Consider the following 24,623-nt stretch of genomic DNA (forward strand, 5'->3'; position numbering starts at 1 on the left):
GTACATTTTTTTTTAATTTCTATTTTTATTATTGACAATAATAAACAGTTCAAAAAGGTAACAAACCAAGATGTCAAATTTTTTGAACAATTGTTCCATAAAGTAGCAGACCTTATAGTGCATACGTGTCTTTCCAGCCGGGTTCCTGGAAGCCGGAAAAGACCTCCTTTGATCAGATCAGGAACAAAACATGTCTAAGCAATTCCCCCCCCAGGATATAATCGATATGGTATTAAGTAGAACAAAGTATCAGGCTCCAAGATAGACATTCATATTCAGTTTTTAACATATAGACAGATCATTAAGAATTAAACTCCGTGCCGATGGAGATAAAGAAAAGAGATATTTCTCTTAACGAGTAACAAAGAGCCTTTGAGGGCGAAACCATTCCAATTTTGTAATATATTTATCCAACAAACAAGTCTGATGAATAAGGTTACGCAGTTGTGTCAAAGTGGGGGGATCAGCAGTCAACCACTTCTGTAGAATACATTTCTTGGCTAGTAAAATCACTAGGCGGAACCACCACCTAGTAGTCTGCTTTGTAAAAAATATACCCTGGCTATCATCCCAGAGAAAAACATTAACATGAAAGGCAAATTGAATGGTACACATCCGCTGGAGATAGCTATGCACTTTCCCCCAAAATAATCTAAGAGTGGGACAAGACCAAAATTGATGACCAAGAGTATTACGGGAGGGCCCACATTTGGGACAGCATCCAGAGCCACCCCTCCCCAATTTGCTTGCCTGCACGGAGGCCATGTAAAATCTATGTAAAAATTTAAATTGAAGCTCTAGCAAAGGGGCAGGCACCGATAAAGATTGTGCCCTAGAAAAACACTGCCTATAATAGGGTGTGGTTAAAGATATTCCCAACTCCCTATTCCAGCCAGCTACCACCTTGTACCAATTAGGGAGAGCTCGGGAGCTATCTAGCAGTTTATATCAAAAAGAGTCTATGGCAAGTAGAGTCTGTCAAGTCCAAAAAATCCGACAAAAATTCCCAAGCAGGGTGATGAGGGTCCGGTAGCTGTAGAGTACCAATGTAGTGTCGGACCTGCAGGTATGCGTAGAAATGACTTTGCAGTATACCATAAAGATCTTGTAACATGGCAAAAGAATTAACCATATTAAAATCATCTACTGTTTGCCAAACAGACTTAATACCTTTCTCATACCAAGTCTCAAAAAGCTGATTGTGCAAGCCAGGGGGGAAATCCAAGATGCCTAGAAGGGGCAGAAAGTGGGTGACCCCACGAGAAAATTGGAATCGTTGGCAAGCCCACTTCCAAGCAACATAGGTAGGTTTAACTAACACACTAGTGTGTAGATAAACTGGGAGCTTGCACAAGGGCTTATGGAGAACATAAGCAAGTTTTAAAGGCTGGACTTGTACCTGTTCAATCGTCAATGGGGTATAATAGGATGTGGTCATTAGCTTATCAAAATAGATGGGATATCTTGCCAATGACATGTCTCAAGGAAAGACAATATTTTTCGAACATTGGAGGAAGAACTGCGGTCTTTCACAAAACCCACCTCGTGTATTAGGTCAGGTAAGAGACATGAAAGGCGAGTAGCCAGCACCTTTGCCAGGAGCTTCATATCAAAATTAAGAAGGGAAATCGGCCTATAAGATTCCGGTAAGGTGGGATCCTTTTTGTCCTTGGGTATGGCTGTTATATAGGCCAGATTGCGATATAAAGGAGAAGCTGGATGTTCAATGAGATCGCTCAGCATTTCTGCCAAATGTAGTGCCACTTGAGCAGAAAGGATCTTATAAAACTCAGCCAGGTACCCATCCGGGCCCGGGGCCTTCAAAGGTTTGGCCTTCTTTATTGCTAATTGAAGTTCCCGGGGTTGGATTGGCAAATTTAGTTGATCAATTGATCATCAGTTAGACAAGGTAATCCTGAGTGAGTCAAATAATATGCAATGGCCTCCGGTTCTACCGAATCAGCCTGATAAAGCTGCCGGTAATATTGGCAAAAAAGATCACCCATGGCTTGATTTGTGTTAATTAAGGTACCGGTAGGTGTTCGCAGTGCCGCTATGTGTATCTTACTTCCTCAAGATTTAGTCATGTTCGCCAAAAGTCTACCCGATATGCCACCCTGATGGTAATACTTAGCCTTAAAATAAAAAGCAGATTTCCTCACATGATCATATAATAGGGAATTCAGTTCATGCATAACAGTATGTAGTATTGATTTATAATGCTGCGTAGGAGACTTTTCATAAGCACGCTTGGCAAGCAATAGGCGTTCCTCTAATGCACGGATCTGTTGCAATTGGGCCTTATTATTGCGAGCGGCATAGGCAATCAAAGCACCCCTTAGGACTGCTTTCGCTGCTTCCCAAAACAGCAAGGGATTAGACTTATGCTGCTCATTATGTTCAACATAATCATTCCATTGCTGAAGAAGGTAGGTACGAAAAGGTCCGTCTCCAGACAAGCGACGGAGAAATCGCCAAAGGCGTGAGGAAGAGTCTGGTGCCCGAACCAAATAATCTAAGAGAACAGGAGTAGGGTCAGATATTACTAAAGGGCCCAACTCCACCCGTAGTACTCTGGCAAAATACGTGCTCCGAGTTAGCATGTAATCAATTCGGGACCCCGTTCCATGAGCCCGGGAGAGGTGAGCATATTCTAAACCAAAAGGGTGGAGCGTCCTCCAAGCATCAAGTACATCTAAAGCCTGACATACCAGTGAAACACCCTTAGTGGGAGCATCCCCCGGCCCAGCTTTTTTAGTTGAGCGGTCCTAGGTAGGATCCAAGACACAATTAAAATTGCCCCCAAGCAATAGATGACCTTTAGCATGGGCAGCCAGCAGTGCAATCAATCAGTATAAAAGGCATGTTTATAAACATTAGGAGCATACAAGTGGCAAAGAGTAAAGTCCTGTCCTTGAATTTGACCAATTATGATAAGGTAGCAGCCCTCATCGTCCGCTATCATGTGTTCCAATTGAAAGGAAAGCTGCTTGCCTATCAAAACTGCGACACCTGCCACTCGAGATGAGCTTTGCGCTGAAAATACCTGGTGTACCCACATTCTAAGGAGTTTCTAATGTTCAGGCGCATCTGATTTTGTATCCTGCAGGAAAGCGATGTGGACATGATGGCGTTGTAGTGATTGTAAACTTTTGTAGCGCTTTACTACTGAACCAATCCCAGAAACATTCCAGGACCCAAAACGTATTACAGACTGGGACATAACATAGCATTGAAGAAGAAAATATTGTAACAAGAATAGTGAGTAAAACCAAGAACTCGGGTCTCCCAGCCTAAACCCGAATCCAAAATCCCAACGGAACCCTGTGGTAACACATAAAAATTCTTCCTATTAACAATAAATCCGATGTCCTGAGTTCCCAATCACTCCCCCCAAATTCTACCCACCTCACATTTACCCATTCTCTAACCATAGAGAGTTGGACTTCCTTCTGCATGGATCACCCCCCCCCCCCCCCCCCATAAGAACAAGGGAAAGAGGGGAAACAATTTTAAGAAGAAGTATCCCCCATTAATAGATCCATACAGGAGATGACGTGACAGTCTCGATAGTGCTCTTTCAATGGCCAGCAACTGGATCCGGGTGTGGTCTTAATTGTAAAAAACTGTCATATCCAATACTGACGTTAGAATAACCCACTCCATATGTATATCATGGGTAGCTAGTAAGACCAGTCAGTAAAAGATCGCCCTCCGTAGCTACAAACATGAAGTGAGAGACAACATGAAAATATTTACTGACCAATTTACGGAAATAAATGGTCACAATTTGGTTTAAACCAAAATCAAACCTTGCCATATCCTGTTGAATACAACCCACAATGGGCAGAAAAGGGGTCCACTTAGTGGTATAGAGAGTCCAACGTAACAAAGGAACCCCTAAAGATTATGGCCTTCTCCCAAACTTATAAAATGAAGCTCAGCGAAGAATTTGTCTTATTCACCCGCTGGAAAGTTGAAGGGTGCTCACATATTGTTGCGCTGCGTCAACCGACTCAAAGAAGCGAGACTCATTCTGCCAGGTGATTCTGAGTCTAGCAGGAAACTGAAGCATAAAAGGCACTTTATGGTGTATCAGCTGGGTGCAGACGGTTGAAAATGCTTTTCTTTGAGATACCACCAAAGCAGAGTAATCTTGAAATATTAAGATCGAGGTCCCCTGATAGTCTATATTTCTCTTCTTCCTGTATGCAAGCAAAACTTCCATTTTATGAGCTAAAGTAAGGAGCTTAGTTATAACCGGACATGGGCGCTGAGGATTAGATTGCTTCTGCCCCAGTCTATGTGCTCGTTCGACCCTCAGGGTGCCATGTTTCTGTGTGAGGTCCAAGACCTGCGGGAGCCAAGATTCCAGAAGATCCGGTAGATCACAGGCCTTTAGTGTTTAGGGAAACCAATAAAGCGGAGATTACCTCTGCATGAGCGGTTTTCCAGGTCATCAATTTTTTTAGCCTGTTTCTCATTCTCCGCTTTTAAATCCAGGACTTGGTTCTCAAGGGTATGCAACTGATCCTCAGCCGATGAGATTCGTGTCTCAGCCTCCTGCAGCCGTTTCGTGGACTCCGTGAAAAGCTGGCTCATATTCTCAAATTTTTGGTACAGCTTATCAAACTTCTCATCTAAAGCAGCGACCATGGCATCGACCATCTCCGTAACCTTACCGTCCCAATGTTCCGGGGACAAAGGGGAGCCAGCCGCCGGCGCCATTTTGAGTTCAGTTTGGCGGTATTTGTCCGGGCCTCTGTGCTGGGGTTTCGCCGCCATGAATCGCTGTGCTGCGACGATTCCAAGTCGCACTGGTGCCAAAATAAAATCGCTGAAACTGTGAGTTAAATAGTGTCGCTTCTAGACAGGAGAAAGGCGCCGGGGTGAGCAATGAAAAGCGATGTGGAGGGGGGGAGGACGGACCTCTGCAGAAGCGCGTCCTACTCCTCCACCATGCTACCGGAAGTCCCGGGGCAGTACATTTTAAACACATCTCTACTTCAATAAAGATTTGAAAAAGACTTGGGCATCTATCCCCTTTGTTTTCCTAATGGCTTTTTTAGATCAAATACGTATTCTAGGTCAACACATCAGCATCAAGAACAAGTTAGCTAGGGTGATCTGATGGATTGTAACCTATAATTTCAAATTCGTTATCTTTCATGTTATATTCAATATGTTATCTTGTTACACTTTACATCGCTCAAGGCTTATTTCTTGATCAATAACATAATCTAAGGTTCAGACACTGATGTTGTTATCGGCATATTGGTATTTTATATTAGATTTTCCTAAAGAGCTATGGAGTGGATTTTTAAAGTTATGCGCGGGTGTAGATTTGTTCGCACAACCCGGCGCGAACAAATCTACGCCCAATTTTATAACATCCCCCCCCCCCCTCCAATGTCCAGGACAGGTGGCTTAACTCTATTGAAGTGTTTCTACTCATCCAGATGATTTTGGTCTTTTTGGGCTTTAATGTTCGTTTAAGTTGTGAAAGTTCTTGCTTTATTGCTTTCATATAGTTAGAAAGTATCAAGGCTGTATTTTCATACGATTTGGAGAGTGGTATGTAATATGTGTGGAGAGTAAGCATACCACAATATTTAGCATGAGCTCAGTAACCCCTCATTTGCATATATCCCTTCATTTACAGATACAAACATGCAAATTTTAATAGTTAACTTAATGCGAGCCTGTTTGCCAAGGGTAAGCAAAATAGCAGGATCACGCTGAACTCAGTATACACTTTTGAGGGCTCAGCTAATTGGAAACAGGGGGACTGAAAAATGAAGGCCATGGACAGGAGATAACTGTACAACTTTTAATTATTAATAAATGTAGCTCACCAAAGTAACAGTTTTAAAATAGAAAACACTTGGGATAATTTTTATTTTATTTTTCATTTGTATATGTTGAGTTCTCATACATGTGACATAATCACATGTCTATTTCATATGTGTTCATAATTACAATCAAATTGTTTTATTCTGATCCATATTATGTTCTTGATGATATACTGATGTGCAAAGGTTTGGAAAGCTCTTCCTGTTTAAACGTTTTAAATCCACAGGGTGCTGTGATGCCATCCCTCCTTAGATTCTAACGTAATAATAGTAATAATTTTGTTTCTTTTTTACTTATTTTTGCTTCATGCTTTATTGCCATACAGCTCTTGGAGCATTTATTTTTATTTATTTATTTATTTAGTGATTCTTATATACCGCGGCACGTATAGATATACATCACCTTGGTTTACAGTAAACAATTATGGTCAAATATATAATTAAACTATCCTGGGTTTACCACAGGTATTATCACTGGTAAGTATTACAAACAATATACCCGTGTTAACAGTTAAATATTTTCAGTTTTTATTCTTTAACAATCCTTTAAAAATACATAAAACATCACCTATTACATCCACCATTCATACCACACTCATTCATACAACAATGAAATATTAAAATTTGACAATACAAACTTGTTACACTTTAACCATACAACAATATTGCATGGATTGTTGCAATATTGTTGTATGGTTAAAGTGTAACAAGTTTGTATTGTCAAATTTTAATATTTCATTTTTGTATGAATGAGTGTGGTATGAATGGTGGATGTAATAGGTGATGTTTTATGTATTTTTAAAGGATTGTTAAAGAATAAAAACTGAAAATATTTAACTGTTAACACGGGTATATTGTTTGTAATACTTACAGTAAACAATAACTTAGCAACAGGCTATACATACAACAGGTTTTACAGGATGTAAACAAATGACAGCAACAGGCTTTACATGTTACATGTAAAGCATGTATAGCATGTTACAACCAGTAAAAATACAAGTCAAACTACATTTGAAATTTAAATATAAACGTAAACAAATAAGTGTAGCTGTCTCTTTGTTATGTGCCAGGTACAGCTTGGACAACAGAAGATTGGATTCAGGAAGAGAGAGTATTAACAAATGGAGGGGCCATAACAAATACAAGTCTCTTATTCAAAGAAGTGTAAGAAAACCCATAGGAAATAAAATTTAATAGGACAGAAGAAGAAATTAGGCCTGGGCATGGGTATCCTATCAAATAAAGAAGTAAAAAGACTTAGAGAGAATTTCTGCAAGTGAGGCTAGGAAGGCTCAAAGTTGGTAGGAGCCCAACACCTGGCTCAGGCTTATCGTTCTTACAGATGAAAAAGGCGAGCCAGTCACTCTGCTGTAGCTTCCTTTTTTTTTTTTGCTCTTTCCTCCTTCTCATCACTAACAGTCCTACAACTCAGCCTTGCTCAGCTGTGCCGCTCATTGCTGGGAGCAAAGAGAGAAAGGAAGAGGAAAGGATGCAGGGGCAAGGAACCTGGGGGACGGAAGGACGGAGAGAAGGGAGAGAGAAGAGAAAAGTCAGAACAAGAGAGGGAAAGGGTGAAGGGGCAGTTTGAACCAGGATTTGGGGGGGGGGCAGGAGTAAGGGGGGGGCAGGATTTGGGGGGGGGGGGGCAGGAGTAAGGAGCTCCTTGCCCCTGTAGTTACTACACCAAAGTCGAGCTGTCTCAGTATTTTAGTATTTAAAGGAGAACGATAATGTTAACTCATTTGTAAATACTTACAGGGCAGATTATGAAACATTCAAGGGATCCCTTTATCACTGATCAGGCAGTTTCTATGGAAAGTGTGATTACAACGCCTGCCAGTACTGAGTCTTCATTTACAATACTAAAGGTCCATGGTACGTAACTGTGTTTATTTTAGAAGATTTTTTAATGAGACTACTTGTTGGCGCAGAAGTCAAATAATAAATCTTTGTAACTGGTTTGCAATGCAAAAAAAAAAAATCCAAAGCTAGCTGTCAGAGCTTAGGTGAAAGGAAAAGCTTCACTAACAAAATCATACAAATAAAAATTCTTATCTCTTTTTTTGTTTTTTTTGGCTTTCTCAGCTATTTGGAATATTTTATGATGCCAGGTGTGATCAGAGACAAGGAGGGGCCGTCTAAGTTTCCAAGAACCTCAAACTGCCATGATGCTTTATAAGTGATGCTGTCGCAAACCAACAGTTATATTTCATTATTTATATACCATCACCTTGATGTCCCAAAGCACCATAGGGGCTGGCCAGGGGCAGTGGAATGGGGTCGGCCCCCTGAGCTATGGCCCAACTGACTTTTTGTCCCTCATGGCATAAACAACTAGGATACTTGGAGGGAGGGGGGGCGAACGAGACACAGGTTGGTTTATTTGCATCCCCCGCTGAAACCCCCCCCCCCCAAGAGTCTGAAGCATATGAATGTTTCAGGCACAGAGAGTAACTGGAATCATCATGGGAAGAGCACCCTAAAAGTAAACTGATTGAAGATCCTTAAAATACTTGGCTGTTTGGACACTTGAAAAGATTAGCAAGATTTGTTGCCATATTTCTACCCGATTTAAAAAAAAACAAAAACTTTGGGTGTTTTCATATCTTTTTATTGCAAAATTTTTTTATATACAAACCTATAGTAGGCCTTGAAAAAAAAATGTAATAGTATGTATAAAAATAGTTGTCACAATAAAAAAATAAATAAATAAATTACCGCCTCCAAGTATCCCTGCCATTGTAGAAGCAAAATGTAGATACAAACGCTGATACTGTTGAGAGATGGGTGGATTACACGTCACCTACGTACATCCAGCTGTGGGCCCATTAGAAATCCTTCTTCCCCCCACCCAGTAGGGCCTTACTCAAGAGGAATTTTGCCAATTCTGTGCCTATGGGGAAAAAAACTTTTCAAATAAAGCCCTAAACTACTACTTCTCATTAGTATTCTTACTGCACTTGGTGCTGCACTTTTGTAGCCTTATCCTTTAGTGCTGTACTGGTCAATTTAACCTATCTTGGGGGGGGGGAGAACAATTTTCAAACTGTCTGAGGACTTTGCATCTAATTGTCAAACTATGCACTTACGTTATTCTATGAAAATTGCCACAGGTGCAAAGCACCCACTGACATTTGTATGAATAAACTCTCTACGGAAAATAATCCACATAGATTTGAAGAAACAATCTATGGGCCTGATTTTCAAAAGTATTTAAATACATAAAACTGGGTTTTACACATGTAAAAGCACTTAACCTGTGTAAGTGGGCTTTTGAAAATTGCTACAATATATGCCATTGAATTATCCATAGGATTTGCCTGCGTAATTGCACTTTCTGCACATAAATAGCTTTTGAAAATTGCTACAATAGTATGTTACATTTACATGTGTAACTCCTTTGAAAATTCACTTGTATGCACATTATTTTCAGATTCTGGCCAAAATGTGCCTCCCTGCAAACCCCCCCCCCCCCACCCAATCCAGCTAAAACATACATGCATTTTGGAACCCCCCCTCCCCCCCATGTATATTCTTAGCTGGAATGAGCAATCTAAAGATAGCCGGTTAAATGACTTAAATTTCCCTGAACATTTAAAAAAAAAAAAAAGCCACAGGTGCCAATTGGACTAGGCAGAGGCATCTTAATTTGCTTTTACTTTTTAATTAGGAATGATTTTTTTTGGGGCGGGGTGGGCGCAATTTTAATTTTGCAAGCCACAGAGCCAATGGTGGCTCCGAGCTGCCAGCAGGGGCAACCTTCTGCTGAGGCTGGTACCTGTAGAAGCAGCAGATGCGCCTTCACTAGCAGCTGCTTGATAAAACTCATATAAAATTAAAATCCCCAAAAAACATCAGCCCTAGTTATAACGGGTTCTGGATGATTTTCAGTCATTTCGAATCTGATAGCTTGAATGAGTAAAAGATTACTTTGTATTTTAAGGTGCTCTCATGCTGATAGCCTGGATGACCACAGGCAGCATAGGAATGATCATTGCTAGGTATTTGAAGAATACTGTCAAAAAGTCCATCATGGGTAAAGACATCTGGTTTCAGGTACGTCTGAATGATCAGCTTGACTAGTTGCAACAAAAATCGTAAAGTACAGGATGGCGAGGTAATTCAACAGCTGCCAGAACAGAATAGTGCTTATTGGCTTTTTTGTTAGTCTTTCTCCTGAATTATGGCTTTTGGGATGGTGGCCGGGGATGCAGATAACATGAAGCTAGTGATATCTCAGTTAATTTACACGGCTCAGTTCACATTTAACTAGATTTTGGAAAAAGATTCCTGGAAACTAAATTTGTGAAATTGCCGTGGTTCAGACTTGCAGTACTTTTGCACTTTATTTAAATCTTTTCTATACCGTCATTAAGGTGGGTACCGTCACAACGGTTTACAGTAAGGCACAAAAAGTAATGCTATTAAAATCTATCAGTTTACACAGGTGCCAAAAGGTTCGGTAACATAGTTTTTAATCAATGTTAGTTGTTAAATGAGTGTGAACACTATCATGTCCAGGTCAATTCTATAGCAGTTTTGAGTCTAGGACTCATTCTATAAATGTAACACTTTGGCAAATGTGGAGTTCTAATAAGATCTGGGCTCCTTAATGGTGTGTATGTATATACCAGTAAAGAACCCAGATCTTAGAACTCCAAATATATATGTATACGTTACATAGTGGTTACCCTAAGTAAACATTTGAGGAATATTTAGTACCCTGCATTATTTTTCTTTGCAGCTACGGTGTATTTGTGCCTCTGCTGATGCAAAGATGTACTCAGCAATGTGATGCGAGTTAAATGCATATGAGAAACATTGGCTCTGATATTACATGTGCTGCTGTTGTATTAAATGAAAAGTAAAAAAAAACCATAGTGGTTTCAATTAAATAAACAGCTACTCCAACCTAATGTGTAATATTGTTTAAAAAAAATAATAATGAATGTGACCACATGAGGAAGTGCTATAGTCGAGGTAGGCCAGGTAATATTTAAAAAAACAAGCACGTCCTTATTCTTTAATTTTATTTTTACTCTAGTACTGCAGTATTTCCGGGCCCTATTCGGTATGAACTATTGTCATGCCTCAATATCCTCTGATATCATTCAGTGTAATAAAACAAAAAAAGAATATTCGTACTCATGGTAAAAGCGACTTTATTCATTTTTAAACTCTGCCCTCTTTAGGCCCACCGGTTCTTGATGGTTCTGACAGTTGCAGCAACAATAACTGGCTTTGTGCTGGCATTTGTGTATGTGAAGGGGTGGAGCGGCGTAAGTATACACATTTGGTTGAAAATGGTAGCCTGCTCCAGTTCTTAAGTAAATACCTTTAATGCAATGTCATAGGCTCAGCTTTTGTGAGCTGTTTACTTTGAGGACTTCACAGTTATGGTTCATTTCCATTATGCTCTAAAACAAAATATATATTGTACCTTCCGTATTATTAAAGGTTATGCAGGGCCGGTGCAAGAGTAGTTGGCACCTTAGGCGAACCTTCGGTCGTGCTCTGCTTCTCCAGCTTACCTGTTGGTGGCAGCTCTAGCACAGCACTTCCTCTTCTCGGTGGCGGTGGCTCCAGCACAATGCTTCCTTCCTTAGAAGTAGATCTGCCACAGCACTCCTCTGTGTCTTGTGCTGGCAGGATTTTGCTGCCCTCCCCCCCCCCCCCTCCCCCCAACTTTGGCACCCTAGGCAACGCCTAGTTTACCTAATGGAAACACCAGTCCTGAGGATATGGTTTTTTCAGCATGTGAGAGGAGCTGGAAACATTGCAAGAAAAAGGGGAACAAGCAATTAAAAGAGGAAGAGACAGGAAAGGAGTGATAGGGCAGTCTTACCTGCAGCCATGAAGATAGAAAAGCAAGTTTGCTTACCGTAAACGGTGTTTTCCGTAGGTAGCAGATGAATTAGCCATGCTGTCTGGGTACGTCCTCCATGCCACTAGGTGGCGGAGCTCTCTAAGATCACCCAAAGTCTTTAGATGAAGTGCTCCCTCCTGCCTATCCCTGTGCCTGCTCCTCAGTCCGTGTCAAAGCGATACGATATGAAATGTTAGAACTGTCCGGGGAGGCGGGAGGGTCAGCATGGCTGATTCATCTGCTATCTATGGAAAATACAGCTAACGGTAAGCAAACTTGCTGTTTTCCCATAGATAAGCAGCTGAATTAGCCATGCTGTCTGGGAGTCCCCAGCTGAAGTATTGAGCACAGTAGACATGTGGTCATTTGTATGTCAGTGATTGCTCAATACATAACACGAGGCGGACAGTTCTGAAATGACTGAACTAGTTAAGTGTACTTTTGGAGGATTAGCCACCCCATCTTTGCGTCATCCCCAGCCTGTTTGTCCAAGCAGTAGTGGGATGCAAAAGTGTGAAGTGAAGACCATGTGGCTACTTTGTAGATATCTAAGAGAGGCACATCATGAAAATGAGCAACTGATGCAGCCATGGCATGTATTTGGTGTGCTTTGGGTTTGGTAGATAATGATTCCGAATGTTTTTGGTAACAGAATCGTATGCAGTTGGTAAGCCAGGAAGATAGTGTTCTCTTTGATACAGGAAGACCTGGCACGTTCGGATTAAATGAGGAAGAGTTGCGAAGGTCTCGGAGATTGAATGCGTTGTTTATAATATGCAAGAGCATGTTTACCGTCTAAGGAATGAAGACACAGCTCGCTGTCGTTTTGCGTGCGGTTTTGGATGAAAGATTGGTGGTGATATAGTTTGATTTAAATGAAAGCTAGAAACTACCTTAGGTAGAAAGTTAGGGTGCGTACGTAGTGTAATTTTGTCATGGTAAAATTCCAAGTAAGGAGAATAGTGAACCAGTGCCTGAAGTCCGCTGATTCTTCATGCGGAAGTTAGGACAATTAAGAATAGTACTTTCCAGGAAAGGTATTTAGGATGGCAGCTGTGCATTGGTTCTAAAGGTGGAAACATAAGTTGTTCTAAAATTGGGTTAACATCCCAAGATACTGGGGTTTTCTTGATTGGAGGTCGTAAATGTAGAACACCCTTCATAAATCGAGAAATTAGAGCATTACATGCTGAAGATTCTCCATTGAAAGGAGTGTGGTATGCTGATATCGCGCTGAGATGAACACATAAGGAAGCGGTAGGCAAACCTTGCTCATAAAGGATGTGGAGGTAAGTCAATAGCCGTTCAGGTGGGCATGTGAGTGGATCAGTGCCTATAGAGGAACACCATGTGACATAACGTTTCCACTTACGTTGATAATTCAGACAGGTGGATAGTTTTCTTGATGCCACTAAAATATCTTGTAGTTGTGGAGATATGTTTTTAGGTTTTGGAATGTGAGCCATTCAATCTCCATGCAGTGAGATTCAAGGATGTGTGGAATGGATGGAGTAGTGAACTCTTTTGCTCAAACTATCAATCCACAAACCAGAGGAATTGGTTTGTGGATTGATAGTTGGAGTAGGTAAGAGTACCATGGCTGACGCAGCCATGCTGGCGCAATTAGAATCAGGTTCGCTTTGTCCTCGATGCACCTCTGTATTGTGCGTGAGATCAGGGGAACTGGTGGAAAAGCGTACAATAGATGTTGAGACCAATCCAGTAGGAATGCGTCTTGTATCAGACGATGAACACTGGGGTAAACTGAGCAAAAGAGGGGAACCTTTCTGTTGTGTTCTGTTGCAAAAAGATCTATATGGGGGAGATCCCAAATTGAAAATATCCTGTCGGCTGCACGCTGGTCTAATTCCCACTCGTGTGGGTGAAAAATTCTGCTAGACCTGTCCGCTTTGGAATTGTTGATTCCCAGAATATATGTGGCTTGCAGGGAGCTTACCCTGCTGTGAGACCAGTCCAGAATCTCTACCATTTCTTTGCAGAGGTTCCATGAACCGGACCCTCCTTGTTTGTTTACGTAAAACATTGCCACTTGGTTGTCAGTATGGATCATGATCACATGTTGCCGCAGCTTGTGTTTGAAAGGTTGCAGAGCGTATTTGATGGCTCGTAACTCCAAGAGATTGATGTGATAAGTGCGTTCCTGGAACGACCACAATCCTTGAGTTTGAAGGTTGGCAAGATGGGCTCCCCATCCCGTGGGGGAGGCATCTGTGGTAAGAATCAATTTATGTCGGAGGCCTTAGTGGTGAGCCTTCTGTCAATGCTGGTGGGCGAATCCACCAGTGAAGGTCCGTCTTCATGCTGTTGGTGAGTCTCACTTAGGTGAACAAAGGGCTTCGAAACTGAGACCATTGGTGTTTTAAGCCCCATTGAAGACGACGGATGTGAAGTCTTGTGTTCGGTACTACATATGTACATGCCGCCATATGGCCCAGGACAGTCAAGATTTGGCGGGCTGAGGTAGTCATAAGGCTTAGTAGATGTTGGGCTAGAGAAGTAAGCGCTATTGCCTGCGGTTGAGGCAAGAAAGCTTTGTCTTGAATGGTGTTTATGGATGCCCCTATAAAGTCCAAGGTCTGGATAGGTTTAAGATGAGATTTTTCATAATTTATGAGAAGACCTAGATTGTTTAGGCAATTGATCATTTGCAATAAACTATTTTGGAGGAGATCGGGAGTTGGGGCTACTAGTAACCAATTGTCCAGATAAGGAAATATTTGAATCCCCCGATGACGGAGGTGTGCCACCACTATCGCTAGGCATTTGGTGAATACCCTGGGAGCAGATGAGAGACCGAAGGGGAGGACTTTGTATTGAAAATGTCTTTGTCCCACTTGAAAACATAGGTAATTCTAAGATTTGTGATACATTGGGATATGAGCATATGCATCCTTTAAATCTATGGAGCGCATCCAATCCATGGGCTACAGGAATGGAAGGATTGATTTGAGAGAGGTCATTTTGAATTTTTCTTTCCAAATGTACTTGAGGAAGCGAGGGTCCAGTATTGGACGTAGACCTCCGGATTTCTTGGGAATGAGGAAGTATTTTGAATAGAATCCCTTCAGATGTTGGGAGGGGGGTACTTCCTGTATATACAGTGTTGTTGAAGTAAGTGACTGACCTCTTGGAGAGTCTCCCGATGAATACTTTGAGATCTTGTGGTACTCAAATGCAGAAGAGGAGGCGGGGATGTAAAATTGAGGGAATATCCGTCTTGTATTGTGTTCAGGACCCAGGAATCCGTTGTGATATTGCTCCATTGTGTGAAGAAGTGGGAAAGTCGAACTCCTACTGTCTGGTCGTGTAGTGGTGGCAGCATTATTTCTAAAAACTCTGTTGGTTTTTAGGGGGTTGAGGGTCTGTAGTCTGTTGTGGTTGACGAGGTACATGTGGGCATTGACGAGAAGCTGGTTGTTGGAAAGACTGATGGCGGTTTGGTTGGTATGGTTGGGGCCTATAGGTAGTACAAGGCCGATATTGACGTGTCTGGTAAGGTCTTTTGTATGAACCGAATTGACGTTTAGATGATGAAGAATCGTGTTGAGTTAAGGAAAGTACAGCTACCTTCTGCTCCTTTAACTTCGCCACAGTTTTGGTAAGTTTATCTCCGATCAAGTTATCGGGACGAGGCAGGTTAGTCAGCTTATCATGAACGTCTTCACGTATAGCACTTGCATGTAACCATGCTAGTCTTCTAGCTGCTATAGCATTGGCTGTTGTCTTTGCAGAGGTTTCAAAGCCCTCGTAAATGGAACGTACCAGATGCCAAAGTCCCTCTTCCATACCATGGAATTCAGATGGAAGTGTATTATCTGCCAAGCTTTGTTGTAGCAAGGGTTTTAAGGATTGAAAGCATTCAAAAAGGTACTGAGCCACATAAAATTGATGGTTCTGTATCTTAGTGTTAAGGATTCCTGATTGGTACGTTTTCCGCGCAAAGTCATCTAGATTTTTGTTGTCTTTGCCAGGCGGATTATTTGAATGTAAGCAAGATTTGCATGCCTTTTGCATGGCTGATTCAACCACGACAGATGTGTGTGGTAGTTGCACGTTGGTGTGAAAAGGGGAATCTCGCATCCTATATTTCAAATCTGTTTTTCTTGAAGTTGGAGTCATGGAGTTTGGAGAATCCCAAGTTTTTTCCAAAAGAGATTCCAGCAGTGGATGAGAAGGGAGTGCTGTAGGTTCAGCCGATGTGTCAAATATTTTTAGTACACCAAACATCTCCTGCCTAGGATCAGGAATCTTTTTCATTTCTACTCCTAATCTGTGACCCACTTTTTCCAAAAATTGGGAGTATGTGAGATCCTCAGGTGGTGATACTGGTTCTGGAGGCAATTCCTGTGGGTGAGATGGTAGCCGGTTGACGACCCTGGCGATGAAGGTGAAGTAGGAGAATCTCTACTGGTCGTGGAGATGGATTGGTAGGCAGAGTCTTCGGTGCTGGCTCCGGTATAGGTGCTGAAGGCACCTCTGTCGGTAGATCAGGATTTTGTAGATTTTGCTGCTGAACCGATGTTAGAAATTGAGACAGAGTAGAGGTAATCTGTGTCTGTGTATCAGAAGCTGATATTGATGTGGAGGGTCTGATATTCAGTTGTTGACCTGATGGAGGTACGGCTGCCCTGAGGGATATCCTGGTTAGGTCCTTGAGGACGTCCAATATCCTCAGGTGAATAAGGGAGTTTGGAATGTAGAGGTTCTTGATATAAGGAGGAGGGTTCATAAAATTATCTTGCTCCATGGCCCACTACCAGCCCCAGAGCTGGTGTTAAATCATTCCATGAGCCAAGGGCTCATGTTAGCCTGCATAAGTCGACTGTACATGGGGGTGATTGGAAAAACAGACTTCTCCACATAAGTGTTCTGGAGACATGTATTAGATGCACGTGAGTACATTGTATTTTTAATATGTACAGCATGAGTTGGGCGAGACCACTAAAATAGTGGTTGGACAGTACTTAAGGTTTGTTTTCTGTTTTTGGTTTTTGTTTTTTTTTAATAGTTAAAAAAAAAAAAAAAGAAATAATACAGCACACCGATAATGTGCCTAACTTTGTGGTGGGGTTTTGGGTTTTTTTTTCTTCTCCTAAATCTGTGTGTACTTTTGTCTGCCTAACAGTTTGATTTGAGCAACAGGAATTTTGACCAAGGGCTAGATTTCCCCATTTTGGGGCCGATGCAGTGGACGCACAGCCACGTCTCCTGGGCACCTGATGCTGCTATTTTTGTTTTGTTTTTTGAGTGCTAGGAACGCACAATTTACCCCAGCGCATTTTAATATAACAACGGGCCCCCATGGGGATGCGGCTGTGTGCACATTTAAGAAAACGGGCACTCGGTACAAGCTTCTGTTTTACCGCATGTCTCATTGTATCAGCCCCTCTGTCGGATCTAAAACAAACCCAACCCCGTAGTGATCATGCTGCGGTGCAGGAGTGTGTCTGTGAGTACAAAGTGCGCTGCTGCTGATACATGCTGGGGGTGGGGGTGGGGGGCTGCAGGTCTCTCACGTGAATGGAGGCCCCTGTGATGGCCAGGTGTGAGCAGCGTGCTGCTAGTATACTTTTTGCCTTTGCACTACCATTGTGTTGCACCTTTTTCCTCCCACACTCTACCTGCTCAGTTCATCTCTGGCCAAGTGACCCCCGCTGCTAACAGCAGTGTTGCTCTGTGATCAGGAGACTTATTTATACTGTGCCATGACTTTCACCTCTCTTGTCTTATCACGCCCCCAACCCACCACATCTTATGAGGCCATTATTGAATCAGGTTTGCAGTCTTCACTTAGTACAAACCCTGGGGGCATGACTTCTGAATCATCGACTCCATGCTCTGAGAAATTAGGTGGTAGAAGAGATTTACTTCAAAGTTATCTGCTTCCACAATAGAGAGCTGTGCAGAAACTGAATCCAGCACAAATGCTTCTCTGCTCTTGCAGGGCCTCACCCTGCATCAATTGTAAATAAAGAGGCGATTGAAAGCCTGTCCCAAACACAAGACACAAACTTAAATGCTCTTTTTTTTTTCTCCATTTTTCACAGGATGCAGGAGCTCATCCTATCCTTGGATGCATTGTCATGATCCTTTCCTTCTTTCAACCGATACTGGCTCTCTTTCGACCAGCGCCTAAGAGTGAGAGGTCTGTGTATCATCCTAGCCCTTGTGAAACTCAGTGTCCTGGGGGCCCTATTCTCACCTAACGCTTCTCAGGAAGATCAAGTTCCATCCCTGTGCCTGGTGTGACGTGTATGCCCATCTCACCGAAAGAGAGTATGCACTGTGCTAGAATCGGAGGGAGCAGTGGTACAACAAAGAATTTATAAAGCTAGAAACGCAGAAAATTTGTGACCGGGATGAGCACCAATTGGCTCACCCATTCTGCCAGTTTGTACTAGGACTGATATTAGGCACCCTAGGTGAACCTTCAGCCTTGCCTGCCCCCCCCCAACCCCTGCATTAAAGGCCCCCCACCCACTCCTTAGGATTTTGATAATTAAACTAAACAATCAATGTGGCCACCACTCCCCTCAGAATCCTGTAAAAACACATCATACTTTCAAATATTAAACTTTTGTTTTGTGTAGGTGTATATACAGACACACACACATAATACAAGTACATTTCAAAAATCATGTTACAATGTCTGAATGTTTTATCTGTGATTTTTGGGGGTAGACTGAAAAAAAAAATAACAAACAGGAAATACATAATCTTGTTTGTCTTTTATATCTATGCAGCTCCCACCTAAGTGGGTGCTGGTGTACATAAAAAAACCGTATTCATACCTGCTGGCTCCACCTCACCTAATCTTCTTCGACGTGCTAGCTTTACCCCTTATTCAGTAAGGTGTCAAAAACGCACATCCAACCCCCCCGAAACTAATAGCGCCTGCAACATGCAAATGCATGTTGATGGCCCTATTAGTTATTCCCGTGCAATTCACTAAGTAAAATGTGCAGCCAAGCCGCACATTTTACTTTCAGAAATTAGCGCCTACCCAAAGGTAGGCATTAATTTTTCGGCTCCGGGAAAGTATACAGAAAAGCAGTAAAAACTGCTCTTCTGTACACCCTCCGACTTAATATCATAGCGATATTAAGTCGGAGGTCCCAAAGTAAAAAATAATAAAAAAAAAAAAATTTTTAATCAGCTCGTGGGTTGAAAACCAGACGCTCAATTTCGCCGGCGTCCAGTTTCCGAACCCGTGGCTGTCAGCGGGTTTGAGAACCAATGCCGGCAAAATTGAGTGTCTGCTGTCAAACTCGCTGACAGCAACCACTCCTGTAAAAAAAAGAGGTGCTAGGGACGCGCTAGTGTCCCTAGCGCCTCTTTTTACCACGGGCCCTCATTTAAATACTGAATTGCGCGCACAGTAGAGCGGCTCTCCCGCGACTTTTACTGAATCGGCCTGTTACATAGCTAACTCTCTTGAACAGAGCTGCTTCTTGTTTGTGGAAAAAAAAAACATGTGTGTGACCTCGCCAACGGAGCACATAAAATGTCATGAGGATCTTTCCCCATATGGTGAGAGTCTCTCATTTATTTTGTGGGTTCATTTGGGTCATGCAGAGGGTAAAGTGGACCCTGTTAGAAGCAGTGGGGCAGAATTATTTTTCCTGGCTGGTACAGGCAGAGCATTGCCTGGCATTCCCCGCCCCCCCCCCATTTCTTAATTAGTGCTGGCAAACAAAATTTTACAAAGAACATCCCACCATTCACAGACTTAACCAAACTCCTAACTTTATTTTTGTGGATTTACAGCCAGCAACTATGTACATTTTAGAAGAGAGTAAATAGTCTGTATTGATCTGAGCTCATGGGATATGCAGTCAGAGTAAAATATACACTATATTAGAGCTATCTGGTACTGCCAAGGTTTGGAAGACTATATTCCCAGTCCCCACATGAACAGAGTTTGAATTCTTCAATCACAGAACCTCCTTCATGTTATCCAAGTTTCTCTTTCTCCCTTTAGAGATCCTGCAACTCGAACCCTGAATTACCTCTTGAGGCTACTCGCACCCAAACCAATGAGCTACTCTACTTCTTGACTTCCCTCCTCTCTCCCATCGTCCTAGGCCTCTCCCTCCGGCAATGTGCAAGCTTCCACATTCCGCTCCTCCTTGAGTCATCCCTTCACCACCACCTCCTGCTCTCCACTTCTTGGCCTTCGGCCTTTTTCCTTAGGGAAACAGCCCCTGCAGAGTTCATGGAGGGGGATCCCTAGGCTCCACCATCCCATGGGATGGTTACTCCAGGACTCTCTATCCTGGAGGTCCCTCTCTTCCAAACCTCCAACCTAGAAAAGGCAACTCATGCCAATCTGACCTAGAATTTATACCTTCCGGGGCCATGTGCCCACCAGTATTCTCCCACTACTCTTAAGGGGACAACTTCATCAAAACTCCTTAACCTACATTGCCTTAAAATAACCCAGAAACCTCATCGCGTGAATCCTTTGTCACACAGAATGCCATCTAAAGGACACTTAGCAGGAATTGCAGGTTCAGACAGTCAAACATTTTCAATAACATTTCAAACCAATCCCAGAGTCTCCCCCACCCAAAATACATTGTAGTGGGGCACAATCGGGGGGGGGGGGGGGGGAGGGCGTTTTCCCACTTACATAATAGCTGCCAGGATTTAAAAATAAAAATGTGAACAGGAACGCACTTAAATTAATTCCTTTAAGCAATTCACATGTAAAAAGGCTTTTCTAGCATGTAGCCAGATGGACTCAGGACCAGTGGGTATAGTGTACTCCTGATAGCAGATGGGAGACGGAGTAAAGCTGACGTCAGCCTACGTATACCTGTGCAGGAAGCTCAGCTCTTCAGTATTTCTCCATCTCCTAAAGCAGATTGGGACTCTTCCACACACTAGAAGAGTGTTACCAATTTTAAAACAAAGAGAGAGAAAACTTACCTCAAGAAGACGAGCCCCGCTCTCCTGCAGTGATACCTAAGGATCCCTCCCCCAGTTGAGAATTCCTGAGGTGATTTCCGAGATCTCTGAGGCAAGCTTCGGTCCGGTAGCCGGCTCCCGGCGTGGACTTAGCCCCCAGGGTGGCTGAAAGGCAGTGGGTGCAGAATTGAGCACGGCGGTGAAGATATTTCCCTCTTCCCCTGCAGCCAGAGACCGCCTGGCATGAGACTGGGAAACGCCGTGACCAGGTAAGGTAGAAAACCTCTCTTAAGTCTCCGGTCTCTGAGGCTCGAATAGCCGCACAGATTGTCCTTTCCAGCATCTGGTAAATCGCGTTGAGTAGCCCCGTCTGGGCTAGACCCCGATCCGGTGCGAGGGTCCTCACTCGTGGAGACCCTCCGGGGGGGAGGGTCGCCATCTTGCCCGTGTGGTCGTCGTCGCTCCATTTCCTCCCCTTGACCACCGTATTGTCTGCACATCCGAGCCGTGCGCATAGCTGCACGCACAATGGTGCCGAGCACACACATATTTCTGTGCGCACAGCAGCGTGCACATCTCAGCCAGTTGCACAAATCAGTAGCCTGCATGCATATCCTTGCGCATCCAGCACACATATTTTCGGCGCACCCGGAATGCACAGCGAAGCCTCCGAAGCTCATACCTACACGCACAGAAGAGTTTGGAAGCTCTCCATGCGCACAAACGATGGCACCGCCAGCCAAGAAAGCCAAGGGACAAGCCCTCTGCCCAGCCTGCCACTTGAGAGCTGCGCAACCTGAAGTGGCCTCCTCTCTATGCCAGCAGTGCGAAGAGGCTCAGGAGGAACGAAAGCAAGGCCCTCCACAGCCAGTAGAGGGATCCGGCTCCACTAATGATAGTACCCCAGACCTCTGTATCTCCAATTTGGCGCCTACACAGGAAGGCACCTCGGGGCCTCCACCATTACTCCGCCGGGAATCAACATGGACCCAGGGACCTTTTCCTGGGTAGAATTCTTCAAAGGGTTGCAAACCTTTGTCCAAGCGCATTCAGCCCCGGCCAAGACCCAGCCACAGTCTCCACCAGAAGCGCAAGACCTTCCAAGCACCTCTTGGGCCCATCAAAGGGCCCTTTCTAAGCAAAGGCCTCCCTACCGGAGACACAGACACTAGGGAGGATGAGGCTGACTCCCTTGAAGGAGAAATCCCTCCTGGGATGGAACCATACTGAACCATACTGCAATTCTTCTCCAAAGACGAGCTACCAGCTCTCGTGTCCCAGACTCTGAAGACACTGGGCATTCCAGACACGGGTACCACAGCGGAACCAAAGCTGAACCCCATCTTAGTGTCCCTCCATCAGGCCTCATGCTATTTTCCAATGTTGCAAGCCATACAGCAACTAATTGACCTGGAATGGAATGTCCCAGAGGCCAGCTTCAAAGGAGGACGGGTCCTAGAAGCCCTATACCCCCCTGAACCCGTGGCTATGGAACTCCTGCGGTTCCCAAAGGTGGATGCCATGGTCTGCGCAATTTCCAAGTGCATGACAATTCCCGTCAAGGGAGGAGCCGGCACTAAAGGATGCCCAGGACAGACGACTGAAATCCATCCTTAAACAGTCCTACGACGTAGCAGCAATGACTCTTCAGATCACCTCCTGCTATGCCCTGGTGGCACATTCTTGCTTACTCCTCTCCAGAAATGCAACCACGCCCGCTGAGACTATGGAACCTGTGGTATCCTTCCTCACAGATGCGACTTCAGACCTTGTGCGCACCTCAGCCAGGAACGTCACCTCGGCAGTCGCAGCCAGAAGACAGCTATGGCTCCGAAATTGGTCAGCGATGCAACATCCAAAGCGAAATCTCACGAGGATGCCCTTTTCAAGGATCCCTCTTGTTCGGAAGCGAATTGGAGAAGCTAGCCAACAAATGGGGTGAATCTCCCGTACCTCGTCTGGAGGGATGGTGTGGAAGTCCAGAAAGTAACCCTCTCTAATGATGGTTAAGACCCACTTGTCCGACAGGCGAAGAGAGAATTTGAAATGAAGTTGGCCATAGAGGCAAAAACTCATAATAAAAACTTTTTTAAATATATCCAAAGCAAGAAACCTGTGAGGGAGTCGGTTGGACCATTAGATGACAGAGGGGTTAAAGGGGCTCTTAGGGAAGATAAGGCCATTGCAGAAAGACTAAATGAATTCTTTGCCTCCATGTTTACTAATGAGGATGTTGGGGAGATACCAGTTCCGGAGATGGTTTTCAGGGGTGATGACTCAGACGAACTGAACGAAATCACTGTGAACCTGGAAGATGTAGTAGGCCAGATTGACAAACTAAAGAGTAGCAAATCTCCTGGACCGGATGGTATGCATACTAGGGTTCTGAAGGAACTCAAAAAATGAAATTTCTGATCTATTAGTTAAAATTTGTAACCTATCATTAAAATCATCCATTGTACCTGAAGACTGGAGGGTGGCCAATGTAACCCCAATATTTAAAAAAGGCTCCAGGGGCGATCCGGGTAATTATAGACCAGTGAGCCTGACTTCAGTGCCGGGAAAAATAGTGGAAACTATTCTCAAGATCAAAATTGTAGAGCATATAGAAAGACATGATTTAATGGGACACAGTCAACATGGATTTACCCAAGGGAAGTCTTGCCTAACAAATCTGCTTCATTTTTTTGAAGGGGTTAATAAACATGTGGATAAAGGTGAACCGATAGATGTAGTGTATTTGGATTTTCAGAAGGCGTTTGACAAAGTCCCTCATGAGAGGCTTCTACGAAAACTAAAACGTCATGGGATAGGAGGCGATGTCCTTTCGTGGATTACAAACTGGTTAAAAGACAGGAAACAGAGAGTAGGATTAAATGGTCAATATTCTCAGTGGAAAAGGGTAAACAGTGGAGTACCTCAGGATCTGTATTGGGACCGGTGCTTTTCAATATATATATAAATGATCTGGAAAGGAATACGACGAGTGAGGTTATCAAATTTGCGGATGATACAAAAGTATTCAGAGTAGTTAAATCACAAGCAGACTGTGATACATTACAGGAGGACCTTGCAAGACTGGAAGATTGGGCATCCAAATGGCAGATGAAATTTAATGTGGACAAGTGCAAGGTGTTGCACATAGGGAAAAATAACCCTTGCTGTAGTTACACGATGTTAGGTTCCATGTTAGGTGCTACCACCCAGGAAAAAGATCTAGGCATTATAGTGGATAATACTTTAAAATCGTCGGCTCAGTGTGCTGCAGCAGTCAAAAAAAGCAAATAGAATGTTGGGAATTATTAGGAAGGGAATGGTTAATAGAACGGAAAATGTCATACTGCCTCTGTATCGCTCCATGGTGAGACCGCACCTTGAATACTGTGTACAATTCTGGTCGCCGCATCTCAAAAAAGATATAGTTGCGATGGAGAAGGTACAGAGAAGGGCAACCAAAATGATAAAGGGGATGGAACAGCTCCCCTATGAGGAAAGGCTAAAGAGGTTAGGGCTGTTCAGCTTGGAGAAGAGACGGCTGAGGGGGGATATGATAGAGGTCTTTAAGATCATGAGAGGTCTTGAACGAGTAGATGTGACTCGGTTATTTACACTTTCGAATAATAGAAGGACTAGGGGGCATTCCATGAAGTTAGCAAGTAACACATTTAAGACTAATCGGAGAAAATTCTTTTTCACTCAACGCACAATAAAGTTCTGGAATTTGTTGCCAGAGAAGGTAGTTAGTGCATTTAGTGTAGCTGGGTTCAAAAAAGGTTTGGATAAGTTCTTGGAGGAGAAGTCCATTAATGGCTATTAATCAATTATACTTAGGGAATAGCCACTGCTATTAATTGCATCAGTAGCATGGGTTCTTCTTAGTGTTTGGGTAATTGCCAGGTTCTTGTGGCCTGGTTTTTTGACCTCTGTTGGAAACAGGATGCTGGGCTTGATGGACCCTTGGTCTGTCCCAGCAT

At 43.3% G+C, this 24,623-nt stretch overlaps 1 protein-coding gene across 4 annotated transcripts in view; it reads left to right on the plus strand.

Annotated features, from left to right (window-relative positions):
• The window catches only part of LOC115100071 (putative ferric-chelate reductase 1), a 114,362-nt gene that overhangs the window by 75,130 nt on the left and 14,609 nt on the right, over positions 1–24,623 (plus strand). For all 4 annotated transcript variants that reach the window (XM_029618244.1, XM_029618245.1, XM_029618247.1 and 1 more), the window contains 4 exons: positions 7,611–7,727; positions 9,796–9,908; positions 11,045–11,131; positions 17,787–17,884. In XM_029618244.1, coding sequence (XP_029474104.1) covers positions 7,611–7,727; positions 9,796–9,908; positions 11,045–11,131; positions 17,787–17,884 — 415 coding nt within the window. The remainder of the gene's footprint in view (positions 1–7,610; positions 7,728–9,795; positions 9,909–11,044; positions 11,132–17,786; positions 17,885–24,623) is intronic.

Source organism: Rhinatrema bivittatum, chromosome 10 (assembly GCF_901001135.1).
Source record: "Rhinatrema bivittatum chromosome 10, aRhiBiv1.1, whole genome shotgun sequence".
NCBI lineage: Eukaryota > Metazoa > Chordata > Amphibia > Gymnophiona > Rhinatrematidae > Rhinatrema > Rhinatrema bivittatum.